General features: G+C 39.2%; 1 protein-coding gene across 1 annotated transcript in view; it reads left to right on the plus strand.

Moving 5' to 3' along the window:
• ATP2A2 (ATPase sarcoplasmic/endoplasmic reticulum Ca2+ transporting 2) overlaps window positions 1-23479 on the plus strand; it is a 60017-nt gene that overhangs the window by 10733 nt on the left and 25805 nt on the right. Inside the window, exon 5 of the mRNA XM_058531396.1 lies at window positions 2908-3046. Within this exon, the coding sequence (XP_058387379.1) occupies window positions 2908-3046 (139 nt within the window). The remainder of the gene's footprint in view (window positions 1-2907; window positions 3047-23479) is intronic.

Below are 23479 nucleotides of genomic sequence, written 5' to 3' on the forward strand. Positions count from 1 at the left end.
ATCCCGGGCGCGCACCGACGCACCACTTCTCCGGTCATGCTGAGGCCGCGTCCCACATACAGCAACTAGAAGGATGTGCGACTATGACATAGAACTATCTACTGGGGCTTTGGGGGGAAAAAAAAAAGGAGGAGGATTGGCAATAGATGTTAGCTCAGGGCTGATCTTCCTCACAAAAAAAAAACGAGTATCTGGGATTTGGATCCAGGCCCAGGCTGATCTGAATTCCTAAGTAAAATTTTATAGCAGTTTTTGCAGGACTTTTATAATGTCTTAGTTTAAGAAAAAAATAACATTCTTAGGTTTTAATGCTATTGACATAGTATACAGAATGGTATGAACAATACTGGAAAGTTCTTGCCTTCTGGAAGTAAGGGAAATTATAATATTCTGTAAGGTAGTATTGCACATATTTCTGATCAGTGTCATCAAGGAAAGCTTTTTTAAAGGAAGTGACAAGCAATTGGGAACTATAGAGAACTGGAGTTTTGTGGGTGGTGGCTGGGGAGAATATTCCAGAGAGGGAGTGGCATGAGCAGAAAGTACAAAGTGTGTTTGAGAAGTGACATTTAGAGCAATTTTGGTTTGAGTAGAGGAGGTGGAAGTTGTAAACTTTTAGAACAAAGGAAACCTTAGAAGGTCCTCTAAGTTATCCTTTTGTTTACAGTAAGTTAGGCTAGGCATATTTGTATTTCCCTGAGTTGACCTGTTTTTGATGTAACCTATGATCATTCACTTCCCTTTCCCACCCCCTACAGTCTAAATACTCCTTTTGATAGTTTGAGTTGGGGGAGAGGCTTTTAAGTGATTTTAATTGGCATCTTTGTCCTCAGTGTCTGAGATAGTTTATCTTTTAAGTTTATGCTTCTAATTTAAATGTACCTTTGTTAATTTTTAGTAGGGCCAAAATACACTGCTCCTGGGACATCTCCTTAACCTTGAGCATCCAGTTATAAACTCTATCTGACATGACTTGAAGAAGGAGAAAAGGAAATAAAACTGCCATAATTCATAAGTTTGGCGGGGGATCCTGTACACAAAGTAGTTTCAGATTTTATTAATTGAATAGCAACAATGCTCAGAATTTATTCTTTCTTCAATATCAGGAACATTTGAACTTAATCTGAAGGACCTTTTAGCTGTAACATTAATTAGGGTTAAATGGTCTACTATTTCTGTTAAGTATAAAGTGATGCAGATATACTCATTCTTTCAGCAGATCTGATAAGGGATTGAAATTGTTACTATGAATTTCCCAAATTTAAGGTTTCCTAGGGGCCGGCCCCGTGGCTTAGTGGTTAGGTGCGCATGCTCCGCTGCTGGCGGCCCGGGTTCGGATCCCAGGCGTGCACCGACGCACCGCTCCTCCAGCCATGCTGAGGCCGCGTCCCACGTACAGCAACTAGAAGGATGTGCAGCTATGACATACAACTATCTACTGGGGCTTTGGGGGGAAAAAAATAAATAAATAAAATCTTTGGGAAAAAAAAAAAGGTTTCCTAGACTCTTTCAGGGATGCGTCCGTAAAAAGTGAGACACACATGCCATCGGCTTTCAGTTTTGCGTCGTCTAAATTCTCTTCAAGCAGGTTTAGAAATTTTTCACAACAGACCATAATTCTTACAGCAAGGTGAAAAATGAGATTGTGTGGTATTGAGCATAAATTCTATTCAAGTAAAGGTTAAACTGAAGAGCTTTAGATTGCAGGGCAAAAATGTGAGAGAAATAGAAGAATCCTTTCCTTTGTCCACTGACTAACCTCTCCTGGGCATATACTTTGTAGATGCATTCCTTGACTTCTAATTGCTTATTCTCTAAAAGGAGAGAAGACAAATTTGTCATATAAGCTTTTCTTTCTTTTTTCTTTCCTTAAAAGAACTTTCCTGTATCTTTTTTTCCCCCAACCCGTTTTGGTTTTACATCTTTCATCTTGAAATTAGGAAAGAAAAACTGTGTGTGACTAAGTCTTGATATGTTTGTATATAATATTATGGTAAATATGGTATGTGACTAACAGTGCTGTGATGATATTCCAACAATTTATTGGTCTTTACCACTGGAGAGAGAGTTCTTAGAATTTGTCAGATGTAAGTGATTTTCTTAATTCGTTGCTCACAGCATTTACTATGTGCCAGAACAGTCTAAGCATTTTACATATAGCTTATAAATCTTCACAACCCTTGAGATAGGTACTATTAGTGTCCTGGTTTTATAGGCAGTAAACTTGGTTTTCTAGGCAGTAACTTACCCACAATCACATAGCTGATAAGTGGAGAAGCCTGAATTGAACCTAGGCTGTCAGCCCCAGACCGTCACCTTTCATGTGAGACAGGATCGATTTAAATGGTGTGGGTGTGCGTGGCTGGAGGTGACGGCCATGTTTCACAGTGTGCTTAAGGACAGCAGATTGTATGACTGCTTTTCCCCATTACAGTTTTATCTTCTTACCCTTCTTAGGGTACCTATTTTTTCATTTTTAGTACAAAATCATAAGGGCTTAGTGTTTATCACCTTAAGATTTTTTTTTTAGATTTTATTTATTTATTTTTTTCCCCCCAAAGCCCCAGTAGATAGTTGTATGTCACAGCTGCACATCCTTCCAGTTGATGCATGTGGGATGCGGCCCCAGCATGGCCAGAGAAGCGGTGCGTCGGTGCGCGCCCGGGATCCGAACCCGGGCCGCCAGCAGCAGAGTGCGCGCACTTAACCGCCAAGCCACGGGGCCGGCCATCACCTTAAGATTTGAATTGTTTACTACAAATGTCATTGATATGCTTCTCTTGTCCTTTTTTTTTTTTTTTTTTTTAAATAAAGTTTAGAACTCTATAATTTGATTCCTTGGGCTAGAAATCCTTGCAGTGGCAGGCAGGTGTTGACTACTTTTATCTTCTATTTTCTTTTTTACAGGAAAGAAATGCTGAAAATGCAATCGAAGCCCTTAAGGAGTATGAGCCTGAAATGGGCAAGGTATATCGACAGGACAGAAAGAGTGTACAACGGATTAAAGCTAAAGACATAGTTCCTGGTGATATTGTAGAAATTGCTGGTGAGTTGAGTTTGTCGTTTTGTTTTATTCTATATTGTATATCTGAATACAGTTCTTTTGTCAAAGTTCATAGATAACTTTCAAAAATTATGCTCATGTGTATCTATTATATTGGTAGATTTTTGTGCCATCCAAACACATCAAGTTTCCTGTAAAATTATTTCAAAGTGTTTTGGTGCCTCCCTTCATGTTCGTTGATAAGCATTTCTTTTTAAATGTTTTGAATCATTGTGCTTATTACTTTTGGTACATTGTAAAACACTTAGTGGTAGTGAAATAATGAACTTAATCTTGATTTGACAGTTGTAGTAAGCAGTTTGCTAGAATACTAGTTAACGGCTACGTAGTTTTTCCTTGGCACAAATGTTGTCGTACTTGTAACTATCAAAGTAAGTTGATGTTTTAAGGGTAATTTCATGACTCTAAATCTGCTTAAAAATACTTTTACAAAACACTGAGCCAGGGGTTTTGGCCTGGGCTCTATGGGTAGGCTTCAAAGAGTTTGTAAATCCACTGCAAGACCAGAGCTCTCCACAGAGCTCAAAGCAGTCCGAATCTTCATTGCTCTAGATCGGTGCCATGTTTCAGGTAGCCCAAAACGTCCCTGCTACCAATCAGAACAGTCTAGTCTTTTTGCTGGTGAGTCATTACATTGGATTATTCACATCATCATGGTTTTTCACATTCTCCTAAGCTGAGAATACTTTTTACTTGTTTTCTTTTTGTGAGTTGTCTCATGGTAGTGCTTTGACTTGTGGGGAAAGCATGGTTTGTCTTTATTGTCTTACTCATTTTATTGAAGAGAATTCAGAGAACTGCATCTCTTGGCCTGTGCTCTATAGTTTTGGCCTCCGAGAGGAAATTGCCTTGTCATAGGTATTCTCTCATCCATAATTTTTGTTGTTATTCTTGCAGAAAAAGAGTGTTGTTGCTTGTATACCCACACATTGATTACTTAGGACTGCAAAGTGTGTGTAAATGACCTAACAGCTTACTTAATAGTGGTAACAAAAGTACAACTCAGAATGAAGTATTTTGGCCATTGGATTTTTTTAAACTTATTTTGACATAATTTCAGAGTTCAAAGTTGCAAGAATTGTAAGAGTTCTCATATAGCCTTTACCCAGATTCTCCAAATGTTAACATTTTATCACATGTGCATTATCCTCTTTCAGTCTGTATCTATACATTCACACATTTTTGTCTAAACTATTTGAGATTAAGTTACAGGCATAGCGCCCCTTTACTGCTAAATACTTGAGTGTTTATTTTATAAAATCAAGGGCATTCTCGTAATATAATTCCATATAATTATCAAAATCAGGGCATTGATACTGTTATCTAGTCTACAGACCTTATTTAGATTTTTACCATTTGTCACAATGGATTTTATAGCAAAAATAGGAGAGAGGGATTTCTGGCAGTGATGTAGAAAATAGAATAGAGAAGGCTAGAGGTAGGCTGTTTCGATAGTCTGGGCAACAGGTAATGAGGGCAATAGCGTTAAGAAAAATGAGAGGGGCCGGTCTGGTGGCGAAGTGGTAAAGTTCACGTGCTTCGCTTTGGTGGCCCGGAGTTCATGAGTTCAGATCCCAGGCACTCACCTACGCAACTCGCATCAGGCCACGCTGCGCGGCTTCCCATATATAGAGTAGAGGAGGATTGGCATGGATGTTAGCTGAGGGCCAATCTTCCTCACCAAAAAAAAAAAAAAGAAGAAGAAGAAGAATGAGACAAAGATTTTTATAAAGAATGGTTCTTAAGCAGGAGTGCATATCAGAATTATCTGGGGGCACTCTTCAAAGTTTTTAGCAGGTCTCAACCCAAAATATTAACTCTGAATCTCCGTTGGGCATGGAATTATGGTCATATATAGTTTGAAAAGTGAGCCTCATTTAAATGCAAAGGAACAGGTTTGATTATTGAATGGATATGGAAATGGTTGGGGGTAGGATGTAGAATCAGAGATGCTGGTGGGATTTCAAGTTTAGGTGACGGGGATGGTGGTGATGCTAGTAACTGAGGAAAGAAACATCATAGGAAGATAGTTTGTCTTTCCACAAATACATATGTGTAGGTGTGGTTTCAGATAACCACCTAAATATGTGTTCAAGGTTCTGTTTGACTTTGTATAGTTTTCTATTTCTCCAGCTTAATCTGGTAATATACTCTTCAGCCTTTCAAATTAAGAATTTTTATGCTAGTTAGGCTATTGCAAATATATCAAGTCTGTTTGACAGCCTAAGAGAAGGGCTGGCCTCGTGACGCAAGCAGTTAAGTGCTTGCGCTCCGCTGCGGCGGCCCAAGGTTCGCTGGTTCGGATCCCAGGCGCGCACCGACGCACCGCTTGTCAGGCCATGCTGTGGCGGTGTCCCATATAAAGTGAAGGAAGATGGGCACAGATGTTAGCCCAGGGCCAGTCTTCCTCAGCAAAAAAAGAGGAGGATTGGCAGATGTTAGCTCAGGGCTGATCTCCTCACAAAAAACAAAACAAAACAAAAAAAGAAAACGTAAGAGAAATTACCCCCAAAGTGTTTATCTTTAGTTTGCATCAGTAGATGGCAGTGGTAAACAGTGTCAGAGGAAACTGTGATCTTGATCCTCAAGGCATCTTCCTTTCGGAAGAAATAAACTAAGGCCAGCTTCTCTTCAATAATTGTAGTTTTGATTTCTCTTTTCCTCTGAATCCTGGTTCTCCCCAGTCTTTCCTATCTGAGTAAGTCATTCTAATCACCTAGGTAACTGAGAGAAACTTGAGTCATCTTGATTCTTCCCTGTTGGTCTCTGTCTCTAAGACCAGTTGATTGTGTCTCCAAAACACACCCAAATTTGTGAACTTCTGTTTCCTTGGTCCCCACATCAGTTCCACCATCATCTCACACTGGCACTGTCACAGTGTCCTGACTAGGCTCTCGCTTCCTTTGTTGTTGTCTTCCAGTCTGTTCTCCACACAGCAGCTAGAGTGGTTTCCTAAAGGTCGTGTTGTTTAGTTACCTGCTAAAACTCGACAGTGGCTTTCCTCTTGCACCTGAAACAAAAAATTCTTTCTTTGACCTAAAAGACCTTGAATTGTGTAGCTCCTGCTTGCTTCTGTGAGTTCATCGTATGCCACTCCCTATTCTCTAGCCATACAGGCCTCTTTTTTTCAGTTTTCAATACTGCCAAACTTTCCTGCCCTTTTTTAGGAGATTAGGCAAATTTTATATAATTATTAATTTGCCCAGTGCATAGATCTCACAGTGGCAAAGCTTTGGTTATAACTCTGATCTACCTGATTTTTCTTGCCTACTGTGAAATTCCATTCCCTATATGTAGTGTTGTATACATTGCATTTGATAGTTTAGGAAGGACAAATGATGATTGATCCATAGTGTGTGTGACCTAAGATTGCCAGTCTTCTGGAGTATCCCTTTCTTATTTTATTTGTTTATATTTTGGTAAAATATACATAATATAAAGTTTGCCATTTTAACCATTTTTGAGTGTACCATTCCATGGCACTAAGTACATTCACATTGTTGTGCAACCATCATCACCATCCATCTCCAGACTTTTTCATCTTCCCACACTGAAACTCTGTCCCCCTTAAACAGTAACTTCCTTTACCCTCTTCCTCCAGCTCCTGGCAACCACTCTCTTTCTTTTAATATTCAAAAACAGGGACTTCAATATTAAAAGATGAATTTAAATCCCTCGTCTTAGGTAAATATACTGACTACTACTAGTAACTATTCTAAGCAATACACACATTTAAACTTGTTCTGCTTTGTCCTATTTCTGAATCCTTTGTGGGGAGTGCTAACAGGCCTGATAGTTAATACTTTTTTCCTCCAGTTCTTCCCCCACTGTATACGAATTGCTAAAAGCAAATGCAGTGCTTGGACATTGGGCTCTTGTATACTATTTCTTCTTGAATTTTGACCATGCCGAGGAATGCAGAACAGGTGGTAACTAGTTTTAGACAGATAGGAACATTTTATTAAACACTATTGTCATACCACTAGGCAGTGAGCACCTTAAGGGCAGAACTGTGTCACACTGACCACTGTAATCTTCTTGGTGAGCATGTAACAAGCTCTCAGTGAATAATAAGTGAAACTTGAAATCAGAAGTATGGGGTTAGGTTCAGCTAATGTAAACATGCTTATTATGCAACTTCTGTGCAGAACAGATAATTTGAAGTCTATATGCATGTGTTCAATAATAGCTAAAGTTAGAGTGTGTGCCAGATACTGTGATAAACTTGCAAGTACTTGGTTTTTAACCATCAACCACTCTACAGATTGTGCACTGTTATTCTCATTTTACGGTTAAGGAAACTGAGTCTTTGTGATTTAATCCTTCTGTCTTCAGCTGTAGGTAATTTGCTAGAGATTACAGTATACCCAATAAATCTGTAGATATCATGTGTATCAGTCATTTCAACTTGTTGGAGGCCCAGGTCACTATTTTTTTTAAACAGTTTTATTGAGATATAATTCACGTCATAACATTCACTCTTTTGAAGTATACACTTAAGTAGTTTTTAGTATATTCAGTTGTTCAATCATCATCATTATCTAATTTCAGAACATTTTCATCCTGTAAAAAAAAGAAACCCCATACTCATTAGCAGTCACTTTCCCTTCCCCCTTCCCCCCAGTCCCTGGCAACCACAATTTACTTTTTTTTTTTTATCAAGTTGCCTACTCTGGACATTGCATATAAATGGAATCATACAATATATGGCCTTTTGAGACTGGCTTCTTTCACTTAGCATACTGTTTTCAGGATTCATCCATGTTGTAGCATGTATCATGTTTCATTCATATATAGGTAATGTATTTCTTTTTATGACTGAATAATATTTCATTGTTTGGATGTACCACATTTTGTTTATCCTTTCATCAATTCATGAACATTTAGGTCATTTACCCTTTTTGGCTATTAGAATTAATGCTACTATGAACATTGGTGTACAGTGTTGGTTTTTGTGTGAATATATGCTTTCACTCTCTTAGGTATATACTTAGGCATAGAATTGCTGGGACATATGGTGACTCTGTTTAACATTTTGAGGAACTTCCAAACTATTTTCCAAAGTGGTTGCATCATTTTACGTTCCCACCAGCAACGGACACAGGTTCCAGTTTCTTGACATCCGCGTCAACACTTGTTATTGTCTTTTCTATTTTAGCCATGAAGTAGTATCTCATTGTGATTTTGATTTGCTCTTCCCTGATTTCCTAATGATGTTGAGCCTCTTTTCATGTGCTTATTTTCTATTATTATGTCGTCTTTCAAATTCTATTCAAATTCTTTGCCTATTTTGAGTTGTCTTTTTAATGTTGAGTTGTAAGAGTTCTTTATGTATCCTGGCTTATCAGATACGGTTTGCAAAAACTTTCCCATTCTGTATGTTTTCTTTTTACTTTCTTGATGGTGTCCTTTGTGGCATAAAAGTTTTTAATTTTGATAAAGTCCCATTTGTCTGTTTTTTTCTTTTGTTGGTTGTGCTTTTGGTGTCATATCTAAGAAGCTATTGCCTCATCTAAGGTCACAAAGATTTTGTATATGGTGTGAGTTAGGGGTCCAGTTCATTCTTTTGCATTTGTACATCCAGTTGCCTCAGTACCATTTGTTGAAAAGACTTCTTCATTGAAGTGACCTGGCACCCTTGTCAAAAATCAATTGACTACATATTCCACTACAAAGTATCTATTATTCTGTTGATCTATATGTCTATCCTTATGCCAGTACCACACTGTCTTGATTAGTGTAGCTTTGTAGTAAGTTTTGAAATCATTAAGTTTGAGTCCTCCAGCTTTGTTCTCTTTCTAGATTATTTTGGGTATTCTGGGTCCTTTGCATTTTTATATAAATTTTAAGATTAGCTTGTTAATTTCTACAAAAAAGCCTACTGGGATTTTGATAAGAATTATGTTGATTCTATAGATCAGTTTGGGGAATATAGCCATCATAACAATAATTAAATCTTCTGATCCATGACTGTGGGGGGTGTCTTTCCATTTATTTAGGTCTTTTCATTTCTTTTAACACTCCTGTTTTCAGCATACAAGTCTTATAGTACTTTTTAAGTTTATTCCTAAGTATTATTTGTTTGTTTGTTTGGGAAGCTATTTGTAATTGGAATTGTTTTCTTAATTTCATTTTCAGATTGTTCTTTGCTAGTGTATAGAAATATAGTTGATTTTTGTGTATTGGCCTTGTACCTGGCAATCTTGCTGGACTCTTCTTTTTTATTTTTTTCTTTTTTTAAACTGTGCTTTATTTAGGGCTAAGCTGGAGAAAGCGTCTTCCAGTAGTTACAGAAGGTTACAAGGAGTTTTAGGGAGTTGAGTGTGAAAACAGCAGTTGTACTGAACTGCAGCTGTTTTTTTGTTTTTGTTTTTTTTTTTTTTTTTACAACATCTAGACATCCTAAAAGGAGGAGCCAAGAGAAAGAAAAAGAAAATTTTAAAAATAATAATTAACCAACAAAATAGAAAGAAAGAAAGGAAAGGCAGGAGGCCTGAGAGGAGCCAGAGAGTTCTTCTCCTAAAGCAAAAAAGGAAAAAAATGGTAGGTCCAAGAGCCTCTGGGCCTCCAGATGAACTGGACATCTATGAGAGGAGGGTATCAAGGCAGAATGCCAAAACAAGTCTTCCCAACGGTGCAAATAAATTATAATAAATATGTTATACTTTAAAATATGTGTTCTTAAATAATTCAGTGTTTTTTCTGATTCTGAGTTTTTTTTAAGCAATGTCTTTTTTAACTGCTGTAAAGTCATTTACCAAAGGTAAATATCGTGCTTTCATTAAATAGTTTTCCTTGTTTTTTCCTCTATCATTACAATTAAAAGTCCTACAAAATATGCAAATTTATTTACAGAAAAACAGAGCTGGCATCATTTAAACATCCCTGTTTTTCAAAATTCCTTGTAAACAGTTTCAGAAATTCTTCAAAGATTGTTTATTTTTCTCTCTCTTGTTTAAGGTTTTTGTGTGTGTGTGTGTTGTTTAGTTGTTTTAAGATGAAAGTTCCCAGGTCTCCCTTGCCCGGAAAGTCTCTGGAGCAAGCGTGGAAGGCGAGTGAAGCGGAAGGTGTCCAGGGCTTGCGGAGAGCGGGCGAGCGCGCGCAGCTCCCGAGCGAAGCGAGGCGAGGGCCTTGGCGGCGGGCCTTCCTGCCGAGGGCGCGGCCTCCACCTGCTGCGGGTAGCCGGGAGCCCCAGGTCTGGGCGAGCCCGGCCTGGGCCTGGCCCCCGGGGTCAACGGCCTCCAACAGCACTCGCAGGGATAAGGGATTGATGCTCAGTCTAAACTCTACAAAAGTACAGTCCTACAACATCTGGGATTTTAGCAGTAACGCTAACTTCTATAGGGTTTTTTTTCCTTTTTTATTTTTTTTTATTTTTTGCTTTCCTCTAATTTTTCTTCTATTATATAGGTATTTTAAACTTCTCCTTTTTAAAATTCTGTACAACTGTTATGATTTTAAGAGGGGGAAGAGTTAGAAGCATTTACAGACTTTTCACAATTATCTTGCCTTGTAAGCCCCTTTTTTCCCCTCCTTGTTTTCTCACACTTCACAGTTAATGAGTTTTAATATTTTTCTTGCTTTCCCCAAATATCCACCAATTGGTTCATCTTAACAGCTCCATCCGGACATATAGTACAGAAAACCATAGGGAAGTGTCATAGACTTGAGTGAGGGTAATCAAAGCGCCTCTCAAAGTATCAAAGAACTATTATCTTGCTGTTTTAAAAGCATTGAAGCATTATTTTTCCTTTTTTTTTTTTTTTGTTATTTTGTGTTTTTTTTTTTTTATTATTATTACATTTTTCATAGAATCGGTCTAAGCTGTTTCAAGAACAGCCATGAGGCAGGAAGGAGGTTCTCCTCCATTCCCGCTCTATTTGACATAGAGCTACACATCTGCAATAAAAAGTTTGGTCCTTTGGTCCCTAAATAGCTAAAGGAATGACAGATAGAGATGCTCAGTGGCAGCCTCCCAGCCGCCCCCTGGGGACCAGGCCCCGCCACACCGCTTGCCCCAGCCTGCCTCAGGCGCCCACGTGCTGGAAAGGCCCCGGGATCGGTAAGCAGCGTCTCTTCCCAGGGCCCAGCCCTTCAGCCTCCCCATCTGGTCTCCAGTTTTGTTGTAAAGTTGCCTTTTTTTGTGGGTTTTTTTCCCCTCATTTTTCATCTTCTTTATGTCATATATCCCCCAAACACGTGCCCTCTGAACTCCGTAGACGCTGTACTTTCCTTGAAGAAATGTTACAGCCACAGAGAGTGTCTGGAGTTTTCAGCTTGATTGATATTGGCTGATATGTCAAAGGTGTCATCCAACAGTTCTCATTTATAAATATATAGAGAGAGAGGTTTGTTTTTTAATGTAGCCCGTTCAGCATCCTGCCCTGTGCGAGTCCTGGTCTGCCCCGGGGGACGCTCCCGCCGGCGCTCAGTACGGGCGATTGGCGTCTTTGGGCCGCTTCAGCTGCACCTTGAGCCTCTTCATGCCGATCTGGAAGCCGTTCATGGCCCGGATGGCGGTCTGCGCGCTGGCCGGGTTGTCGAAGCTCACGAATCCTGCCGAGACACGAGGGACAAGGGCCTGGGTTTCCATGGGGCCGCCCTGGCCGGGAGGGGCGGGAGGGGCGGGAGGAGAAGGTCTGGGCCGAGGGCGGGGCGGTGGCGGAGGCCCCTCCCCGCGCTCCCGCCGTGCCTCTGGGCAGGAGCGGGCCTCAAAGCTCCTCCCTCTCGGGCCCCGCCTGGACTCTTTTCTTAATTCTAATAGTTTTGCAGGGGTTTCTTGAGGTTTTCTATATATAACATCATGTCATCTGCAGACAGAAATATTTTTATATCTTTCTAATCTGGGTGCCTTTTCTTTTTCTTGTCAAACTGCCTTGGCTAGAATCTCCGCTAGAACGTTGAATGGAAGTGACAAAAGCAGACATCCTTGTCTTGTTCCTTATCGTAGGGGAAAAGCATCTAGTCTTTTAGCATGAAGAATGATGTTAGCCATGGGTTTTGAAGATGCTGTATATCGTGTTGAGGAAGCCTGGTCATAATTTTAATTTTTAGGTTGTCAGTATACTCTTGTTTGGTCTATTTTGGTGACTTTTCGTGGTGGTTGTATATTTATATCTAAATTAGAAATGATAGTTTTGCTGGGTTACTAGGACCAGTGGGTCATTGAATGGGGTAAGATGTAACCCTAAGGCATTTACAGTGAATTATATGGAACATTTTGGAAAAACATATTGTGACTGCTCAATCTGGGCCCGATAAATAGGTGTTTATTTTATTAAGACTTTTAAGACTGCATGCTGAGGCTTTTAAAATTCAACTTTTATTAGGATTAGTAATTTAATTGACCCTACAATTTGCCACTTAGCCCAGTAATTCCGTTCTGTGAAACTGTAGAAATGAACTTCAATTCTAAATGTAGATCTACATTATTTCTTGTCAGTCAAAATCTTACTCTCTACATAGCCCGAAGGGACAAATGGCATGAATTGTGGATTTAGGCATGGTAACTTTTATACTTTTATTTAAATTATGAAATTGAGTGTGAGAGGTTCTTCCTGATGAATTGAAAAACTGGAGAACAGGGCCGGCCCCGTGGCTTAGAGGTTAAGTATGTGCGCTCCGGTGCTGGCGGCCCGGGTTCGGATCCCGGGCGCACACCGACGCACCGCTTCTCCGGCCATGCTGAGGCCGTGTCCCACATACAGCAACTAGAAGGATGTGCAGCTATGACATACAACTATCTACTGGGCTTTGGGGGAAAAAATAAATAAATAAAATTATTAAAAAAAAAAACTGGAGAATATTATGAACCATTCTGAAGATGAAAGCAAGTATGGAGTTGCTATTTTGATGCTTGCAGAAAGAAAGAGACCTTTTTGAGTCATTCTTTGGAGGTAAGGATCATCTCCTAACTTCAGGTGATAAAGTTCTTTTTGCTAGCTTTTGGAAGACATCGGTTAGGATGATTCTGCTGAACTTCTGAAGACTAGGCTGAACTGGGTAGTTTTTTGCGGGGGAGCTGTAGGGAGTTAAAGAAATTAAGTTTTAGATGTTGCTATACCAGCTAATAACCTTTCCAAGGAGATATTGCGTAAGCGTGCGTAGCAAATACTTACGTGAACCTTAGAAGTATCTAGAATACAGGATCCAATCAAATTGACTTGGCAAGTAAAAATGAGATAGTTACCCACATGTTCATCTTCTGAAGCCACGGTAGTTTTGTATTATCTTAATGCCAGGAAAATATTTGGATGGATGGATGGAAACCAAAAGTAGTAAAATCACATACTTTATGAGGAATGAACATCAATGTTTTTAAGCTTTCTGTATTGTCTGCTAATACTATCAAAGTGAATTAAGCTATGATAGTCATAAAAGTCTTTAGAATTTGGGGGGTTTCAGTATATGCCCGGGGGGGTGTTATTTATTGTCTTCTCAAGGCCACTGTTTTCAGGATTGTTTAAAACAAACTTCATGTAACTTGGTAACCCAGAGTTGAGGAATAGCACAAGGACATAAATATCCTCAGATGACCTTTGTCTTGTAGTATACTGTGGAGCGAATCATATTTTAAGATTACGTAAGTGATAGAAATGACACAATCTTAACATAAAATTGCATTTGCTTTAGCTTCTAAAGAAAATGATTTTGTGTTTGCTCAAATGTAAAGTAAATGTTCAGCAATGGTGTCAGTAATTTCAAGATTTATTGAATAAAAAGATTGATTCTTAAACTTGGTAAGTAAGGGGAAAAAAGTCTCACTTTTGATAGTCAACTTGTAGTAATGAAGTTTATTAACATGTATGAAGTGGCATTTCCAAGCAGTTGAGAAAAAAGAAGGACAAAGTTGTAAATAGAAAGATGACTGATTCATGTAGGAGCTTGGATTATTATCCTAATTCTGTATGATACTGGACAAAGTAAATTAACCTCTATAGAATCGGGTAATTGGAGTAGACTCTTTTAAGGAGCTTTCTGGCTCTAAAAGATGTCTGATTAGATGACGTGGGCATATCATTTGTTTACCTGGGCTGTGAGTCTAGGTGGACTTCTTTTGCTTCTAGAAGAAAAAATTGGAGCAGCCTAACTGAACAGTCAGCAAATACTTAATCCATACCTGCTGAGCTCCCTAACATAAATATCAAAGAAGTCAGTTCTGTGCTATAGAGCAGAGGGGTTGGCAAACTCTTTTTTTGTACAGGGCCACCTAGTAAATGGTTTGGGCTTTGTGGGCCCCAAACAGTCTCTGCAGAAAAATCTTTTTTTTTTTTCTTTAAACAAGGCTTTAAAAACGTAAAACTCATTCTTGGCTCAAGGGCTGTTTTTAAAACAAACAAACAAAAGCAAGATCTGGCCAGCTGCTTAGATCAACGTTTCTCTAACTTAATGTGCATGGGGATTTTGTTAAAGTGCAGGTTTTGATTCTGTAGAGTGGGACTTGATTATTCTACATTTCTACCAAGCTCCCAGGTAGACCACATTTTGAGAAGCAAAGCTCTAGAGCAGTAGTTCTTAATCATTTCTAGATCACAGTCCTTTTGAGAGTGAAATCTATGGACTCGCTGCCCAGAGACACACATGCAAAATCTTGTATGCAATTTCAGGGGGTTTATTTGCCCTTTTCCCCAGAAATCCACCTCAGGATTCTGGGTTTAAAAAAATGAAGTACACCATATGATCCAGAAATTCTACTTCTGGTTGTATATCCAAAGGAAATGAAATCACGTTCCCGAAGAGATATCGGCACACTCATGTTCATTGCAGCATTATTTACAATAGGCAAGACATAGTAACAACTTAAGTGTCCCATTGATGGATGAATGGATGAAGAAAATGTGGTATATATGTGCCACGGAATATTATTCAGCCATAAAAAAAGAAGGAAACCCTGCCATTTGTGACAACATGGGTGGACCTTGAGGGTAATTATGCTAAGTGAAATAAGTCAGACAGAAAAAGAGAAATACTGTGTGATGTCACTTATATGTAGAATCTAAAAAAAACCAAACTCGGGGCCGGCCCAGTGGTGCAAGCAGTTAAGTGTGCATGCTCTGCTGTGGCGGCCCTGGATTCGCCGGTTCAGATCCCGGGCGCGCACCGACGCACTGCTTGGCAAGCCATGCTGTCGTGGCGTCCCATATAAAGTGGAGGAAGATGGGCACGGATGTTAGCCCAGGGCCGGTCTCCCTCAGGAAAAAAAAAAAAAGGAAGATTGGCAGATGTTAGCAATAGGGCTGATCTACACACACACACTCTCTCTCTCTCTCTCCCTCTCTCTCTCTCTCCCTCTCTCTCTCTCCCTCTCTCTCTCCCTCTCTCTCTCCCTCTCTCTCTCCCTCTCTCTCTCTCATAGAACCAGAGATCAGATTGGTGGTTGCCAGGGGCGGGGGTTGGGGGAATTCAGTGAAGGTGGTCAGAAGGTACAGACTTCCAGTTATAAGACAAATCTGTGGATGTGTAACATAGAGCGTGATGACTATAGTTAACAAGGTACAATTAAGTAAAATATTGTCTGGTTAAGCGATTTATGTAGTGTTGCTGAAACATTGTTAGAGTAAACAGAATTCACCTGTTCTAAAAAGATAAACACGGATCAGAGAAGTAGAAGCATGTATGACTAAGTAAGGTGGTGGATAGGTTTGTTCTTCTTTGCCTTTTCCTCCATATGGAGTTGTTTTACAGTGAGAAGGATGAGAGAATAGAGCTGGTTAAAAATGTAAATCTGAGCCCATCTGTATCCAGATAACAGTAGAAATCATTATTTTAGTTGTTTCTGTAAGTTATATCTCTGTTTTACAGAGATGTAAATTCTTTATCTTAAGAACTTGTATACAAGAGGAAGAACAAATAATCTAAAACAGAAATCGGTGTGGGAAATCAGAGTTTTGAGACCTAGGGCCCCTCATTTAGCACTGTCAGGGTAGCCAAGACATTAAGAACCATGAGAAATGAGGGACTCAGGTCTCTCCAGCCATCAGATCATGATGGACCAGTTGATCTTGAAGCCTGACCTGAATTTCATGGGGCTGGCATTTCCTAATTTCCTGTAATCACCTCCTCCCCACTCCCTGTGACTCAGTGATAGTCACAGTACCAGTAAGTGTCCAACTTTTCCATCTTTGCCACTGTGATTAAGATTTTGGAAAAATTAGAAGAAACCATGTGGTATAGGGAACATGTTTCCTAAGTATGAAACAAAAGCACCAAGATCACCAGATTTGACTATGTAAAAATGTAAAACTACCTTTATTTTGAAGATAAAAGAATTTTGAAAAGTAAAGTGCTCTGTGTTACTGGTGCTCAGAAAGATACAAGATTGAGGAAGTTTGGGAAAATGGCAGGAATATAGATTTGGTATACATTTGTAGGGAAATTCTGCTTCTGTGAATCTATCCTCCAGAGGTAATCTAAGTGCACAAGAACGATCACCATATAACATTGTAATAGAAAAAAATTAGAAGCACCTAGATGGCCATGAAAATGGTGGCTGATTTAGTCTGTAGTGTGGCTATAAAACAGTATGACCTTGAGCAAGTTAACTTTCTGTGCCTCATTTTCCTCATCTGTAAACTGGGAATGAAGATAATCACACCTACCTTAGAACTGTGAAGATTAAGAGTTAGTAACCCATAAAGTCCCTACAGTGGTGCTTGGTGTAGAATAAACCTTTTCTCCAAATTTAAGCGGGCATTATCACTGTGTAGCTATTAAAATAAGTCTATACTAATGTAAAAGGAAGTTTGTGATTTTTATTTTAGTGAAGTTTTGATAAGTGTTATCCATAGAGAAAGGTGTAGAAGATAAATACTGGTAACAGCTTAATGTATATTTGTTGGGTGCGGGGCATGAAGGATGAGTTTTCACCTTTTAAAAGCATGCTTTACTTTTGTAATAAAGAGAAAACTATATTGGTGGGTATACCAGATGTCGTATACTTTAACCTTGCCATTTTTGGTCAGCTATGCCATTTTTAGTCAGTTTTATTATAAAATATTCTTTATAAGGAGCTAAGATATACTTATCTGTTCTATATGGTTTTTGCTTTGGAGCCACATAGAAGTCTGATTCCTCTTCCTTTGATGGCCTGTTAAGTAGTTGAAGGTAAATTCATCACCCTTTTAGAACTTAACTAAAACTCTGAGAGTTTGCAACTTATCCAAGAGCATGTGGCAGTTTGTGGTAGAAATGGGAGGCTTGAGTGTTAACAGTGTGGTGTATCCTAAAATTTTTATTTCCAAGTTACTCTTAGCTCTTTCAGTCATGTATGTGATTATTTTCAAACCCCTTACCATCTTGATGGCTTTCTTTGGTGCCCAGACTTGAATGCAGTTAAGTAAATGGAGTCTAGTTGATATTCTAGACATTTTTCTTCTGCTCTTACAGCCTAAGGACACTTGTTTGGCAATTTTAATTTCCCTACCAGCTAAAACTCCTGAGTCTGTGTCACACATGCCCTTTCCCCTCTACATCTCTAATCCTCTACTAGCATACATGTTTTTTGTTTTTTGTCTAAGTGTAGTATTTAAGCAACAATTACTACTAAACCTCATACAGCTCAACCCAGTCTGAGATCACTTTGGATCCTGTTTGTTTTCATTGTTTCTAGCTTTGTGACATTCTTCAGCTTGATAATTATCATAAGTCTCTGATGATTGTTGATTAAAGGAATAATGTGTGCAAGTACTTCATTCATTGACAGATATTTTATTTGACACCCACTGTGTGCCAGCACATAGGGACTAGGAAATCAGTGGTGACTGATTCTCTGCCTTCATGGAGCTTTTGGTCTGTTGGGGAAGACACATCAAACACGTAGTGTGATGAGTGTTAGGAAAGGAAAAGCAGCTCTGTGGGCACATCATAAGGGATATCAGCCAAATCTGAGAGTCACGGAAAGCCTTGCTATTTGCGAGGTAGAGGGGAGAGGAGAAGAGGGTATGTAAAGAGTCAAAGAATTTTGAGGAGGGGCCAGCCCGGTGGCACAAGCGGTTAAGTGCGCACACTCTGCTGTGGCAGCCCAGGGTTCGCTGGTTCGGATCCCAGGCCTGCACCGATGCACCGCTTGTTGAGCCATGCTGTGGCGGCGTCCCATATAAAGTAGAGGAAGATGGGCATGGATGTTAGCTCAGGGCCAATCTTCCTCAAGAAAAAAAAAAAAAGCAGGGGGAGGATTGGCATCAGATGTTAGCCCAGGGCTAGTCCTCCTCACAAAAAAATTTTTTTTGAGGAACTGAAGACCATTGTGTTTGGAGCTTAGAGGGAGAAGAGAGTGGTAAGAAGTAAGCAGCAGTTGGATCATGGAGGGTGTTACAAACAATGGTTAAGATACTAAACTTTATCTCAAGTCTAGTAGGAAGAAGCTATTGAAAGATTTTAAACAAGAGAATATCACATTTGCATCTTTTTAAATTGAAGTAGCATTGGTTTATAACATTATATAAATTTCAGGTATATAAGTCATTATATCTTGACTTCTGTATACGCTTACATCGTGTTCACCCCGCAAAATCTAGTTTCCATCACATTTGCATTTTTTAAAGATGGGTCTCATCATAGATAATACTCCCAAAAAAACAGTTTGGGAGCAAACATAGTGTACTATTTGTAATGTTCCTTCCCTGCTCACCCTGAGGCCTAGTAATAATTGTAAGTAGGCAAGTAGGGCTTCTCAAGTGAAGAATTTCATTCACTCTGCCTATGAAATTTCTGACTCAAAGTGGAAACATAGTGAAAACGTTTGAGTCATAGTTAAATGTTTAAGTGATTTAGGTTAATTAATTCTATTATGGCTTGCTTTTCCTAGGAGCCTTTTAAACTCAAAAACAATAGTGGTATTTAAGAGGTAATTTCTGATTTTATATATAGTTTTCTCTGAGAAAAGATCTGAATAACTGGTGGAATTTGCCACAATAAATTAGGCTTTTTTTCTTACATATTACCAATTCATAATAAGGCTTTTTCTGAGTAACGCTGATTTTAACCATCACTATTTATTTATTTATTTATTGAAATGAGGCTATTCTCTTCCTTCACCTCTTTTTTTTTTAATTGTGAAATTTTTGTTGTACATTATTGTTTGTCAGTCACCATATAAATGCATCCTTCCGCCCCTTGTGCCCACCCCTCACCCCGCTAGCCCCTGGTAACCACCAAACAGTTTAACCATCACTATTTGTTTTTAACATAATGATGTAAACAGTGTTCAAGTATCATGGCTTATACTCCTTCCTAGATTTTAAGGTAAAGAAAGCTTGTGTTCAGTTCTAAAATGTGGCAAAGTAATAATTTCCTTTAACTGACTTTTACTTGCATTTTTGGTAACCTAGTATAAAGTATACATTGTGGATTTTGTTCAGAGTGGAAATCTCTATTGTGATAGCAGGTTAAAGAGCTACAGACTTAAGGAGCCAAGAACTGAATTTGAAAAGTGTCAGATGTTAAGCAAATGGAAGGTAGTTTATAACGGAGTTTATTCTTTTATTACACCACCTGAACCCAAGAGACAGAGAAAAAAAATCTCGAAGCGAAAAATTGTAGAGCATCCCCTTGGCAAGAGCAAGAATTTTCCACTACCACTTGCCCTGAGGGCATAGACATGCCCCATCAGGGAAATATTACTGGATGTGATCATCAGAAGAGTACTGCCTAGTCCTCAGGCACAAAACCCTGTCTGAAATTCACAGAAGCCTGCAGACAAAGGAAAATTGTGTCTTAGTTTGAAAAGTATTCATTGAATCTTTACTTTCATGCATCTTTTACTTTGTTAGAGAACCTGCTTCCTAATAGATTCAATCCTAAATTGACTCAAACAAAGCACAAAGCAGAGTCACACAGCAAGTTAATGGAAATCTTTCGTTCATTGAGGATTGAGCTTCCTTAGGCAAGACTCTTTTTTACTTCCTAGCTTTAGTTTCCTGTCTAAAATGAGGACATGGGTTGGTCAAGATAATGTGAGAGTCTTTCTAGCTAAGAGAATTCTAATATGACAGGTTATTAGGACCAGTTTGGATTTACGCTTTTTTAGTACCTTTTCACAAAGAGATTAGTTTCTAATGGAAGCAAATTAAATGTAAAACTTTAAGGTAGTACATTTCCCAAGTGCCGGGGGACTTAGGGTCATCTTGGCCTTGAGTTGGCATACTTGGCACATGAGAAACAGCATATAGTAAAGGCTGTTGTAAACAAGCCCTGCACGGGATCTGTGACTAGTTATTATGCTTGGTTTTTTCTCTTGTATTAATTTTTTAGTGTATTTGGGGAACTTTTTAAAATATAGACCCCTACCCCAAATGCACTGAAGCAGACTCTTGAAGAGCATGTCCTGAGATTCTGTACTTCATGAAGGACCCCAGCTCATCTTTTCTTTTTTTTTTTTTTTTTTGGTGAGGAAGATTAGTGCTGAGCTAACATCTCTTGCCAGTCCTCTTTTTCCTGAGAAGGATTGCCCCTGGGCTAACATCCGTGCCCATCTTCCTCTACTTTATTTGGGACGCTGCCACAGCATGGCTTGATAAGCGGTGCATAGCTCCGAGCCCAGGATCTGAATCAGTGCACCCTAGGCCGCTGAAGCGGAACGTACAAACTTAACCACTGCGATACTGGGCCAGCCCCCATCTTTTCTTTTAATTCCTAAACATTTAATTGCCTCCCAATTAGAATGACTGTTGTAGGAAGAAAGAAAACTTGAGGAAAACTCAAGGTCAATTTTCAAGGGCTTCCCAGGTCATTTGTTCCACTAGCATTTGACATTGGAGTTATTCTTGAATATTTGGTCAACAATTAAATGTATGTCAAGGGGCCAGCCCAGTGGCATAGTGGTTAAATTCACGCGCTCTGCTGTGGCAGCCTGGGGTTCACAGGTTCGGATCCCAAGCACAGACCTACGCATAGCTCATCAAGCCATGCTCTGGTGGTGTCCCATACACAAAATAGAGGGAGATGGGCCCAGATGTTATAGCTCACGGCTGATCTTCCTCACTAAAAAAAAAACTGTATATCAACACAGTTTCTGCCCTAGCGTTTGACACTGGAGGTATTCTTGAAGATTTGGTCAACAATTAAATGTATATCAATCACTTTCTGTACAGCAGACAGCCTTTATATTTTTAAAATAGACCTTTAGGGGGAAAGTAGCTGGTTTCTTTATAATGCCAGTATATATATAATTTTTAATGCTGCGTAAATACAGTATTGATCTCACCTTAAACTAAGAGCTAATATGTTGACTGTGTTACCCAGGAAAGAAATTTAACATTGGTATTTATTGCCTCAAAAATACGTTTTTCAATCCATTTCAAATTCTCTGAGGTTTCGCTGAAACACAGCAGGTACTACTTTTGGGTCCTCTTGTAGTTTACCCTCAATTTAAATATTAGACTTGCTGGCCTTCAATATGGCAGGTATATGAGAGTATGAGCTAGGGCTTATATATGAAATTGTTTAAATAGAAAAAAGGGATCTAACATGAGAACATGATGTAATCCACGCGGAGATAGAAGTATAATGATGTACAATGTTATAAACCAATGTTACTGCAATAAACAAAAAAAAAATGAAAAAAGGGATCTGAGGGGCTGGCCCAGTGGCATAGTGGTTAAGTTCGCGCACTCTGCTTCCGTGGCCTGGGGTTCGCAGGTTCAGATCCTGGGCACGGACGTACACACCACTTATCAAGCCATGCTGTGGCAGGCGTCCCACATATAAAGTAGAGGAAGATGGGCACGGATGTTAGCTCAGGGCCGATCTTCCTCACCAAAAAAAAAGAAAAAAAAAAGAAAAAAGGGATTCGGTTTTCAGTATAAAATGTTTTGCTTTTAAATTGTTGGTATATGTTCAGCTAGCTGTTACAGTGCAGAGGTGTGACAGTGCTCTGTAGATTTTGGAGATTTCTATGCTGTGTTAGACAGAAGTCTTCTGCTGCTGTAGGATCGTGACATAAGTTGCCTCAGACATCAAAGGAACATTTTCAAGTAAATTTTCCATTTAAGGTCATATGATCATCGTTGAACTTGTATTCTTTTCATGTTCAAGGCCATGTAGAATCAAATTAATTATGACAACCAGAAAATAATACAGTAAAAAAAATTAAGTTGGTTTTAAATTTTCACCTTGATGGGGCATTTTAGCTGTTGAAGGTTACTAAAGTTTAGGATATGGTTACTTTATGAGTAGTAACTGTGGTATGAGCAGAACTGTATTAAAATGAAAGGTTCTGGTTTGTTCAGTTTGAATATTGCTGTTTGTTGCATAAGCATTTCCAGCAGGAGTTTCATCTTAACTTAATGTGTCTCTGCAGTCAAATGCAAGGATGATCTTTGCCTCTTGAGATTATATATTGACAGTCTCTTTCTGTGCTGCCTTGTGACCACATTTCCTACTTAGGCTATAGGGTTGTTTCATGAACTAGAGTTCAAAAAGCAAACCATACTTTCCTTGAATTTAAAAGCTCTGAAATGTGGAAAAATCACAACTAAGTTAAAGGTTTAGCAAGTGAAATAAATCTGTGTCTTGGACAGGGTGGCTGTTTTGCCAGTTTGTATATAACCAGTGACAGAATTTAGTATATAGGGTCAGTATGGAAAATGAAGATCTGACTTAAAAATACCCTATGCAATTCTAGGGCAGACTGTACTTATTTGTTCTAATTTTTAGCTGTCCTTGCATAAGACTGCCAAAACTACCTTAGTTACTTTTCAGAAAGGCAAGGAGAGCTGTTGTACACTTATTTTTAATGTCTAGTTGCTTTGGTACTGATGTGTACTCATGCAGCGATATTGGAACACCTACACTGTGCTGGGCACTGCTCTGAAGTGCATGTAAAACATCGAGTTTATCTGTTCCTGGGTCTGCATTGTGGCCTCTACTTTATACACATCAAGGAAAGGGGCTAAGACATGGGCCTTTAAGGGGTATTCAGGGGGGCCAGCCCCGGGGCTGAGTGGTTCAAGTTCCTTGCACTCTGCTTCAGCGGCCTGGGATCGTGGGTTCAGATGCCAGGCGAGGACCTACTCTACTCATCAGCCATGCTGTGAAGGCATCCCACATACAAAATGGAGGAAGATTGGCACAGATGTTAGCTCAGGGTGAATCTTCCTCACCAAAAAAAAAAAAGTGATTCAGGGAACTGTTTGGCCCAGAAAAGAAGACTCAGTTGACTTAAAGATCTTCTAGAGGTTATGCCAGAGATTTATTTGGTTTGATAATTCAAATTTCAAAAGGTACCAATGGGTACAAGGTAAAAGTCTCCCTCCACCCATGCCCAGCTACCTGGTGTTACCAGTTTGTTACACCTTCCCAGAGGTATTTCCTTATCAGTGGTAGCTCCATATGCATGATGCTTCACACTTGTGTTTTCTTCACTTAACATACAGTATATCGTAGAGGAAATTTTCACTTTAGTATGAATAGAGTTGT

This window comes from Diceros bicornis, chromosome 35 (assembly GCF_020826845.1).
Source record: "Diceros bicornis minor isolate mBicDic1 chromosome 35, mDicBic1.mat.cur, whole genome shotgun sequence".
Taxonomy (NCBI): Eukaryota; Metazoa; Chordata; class Mammalia; order Perissodactyla; family Rhinocerotidae; genus Diceros; species Diceros bicornis.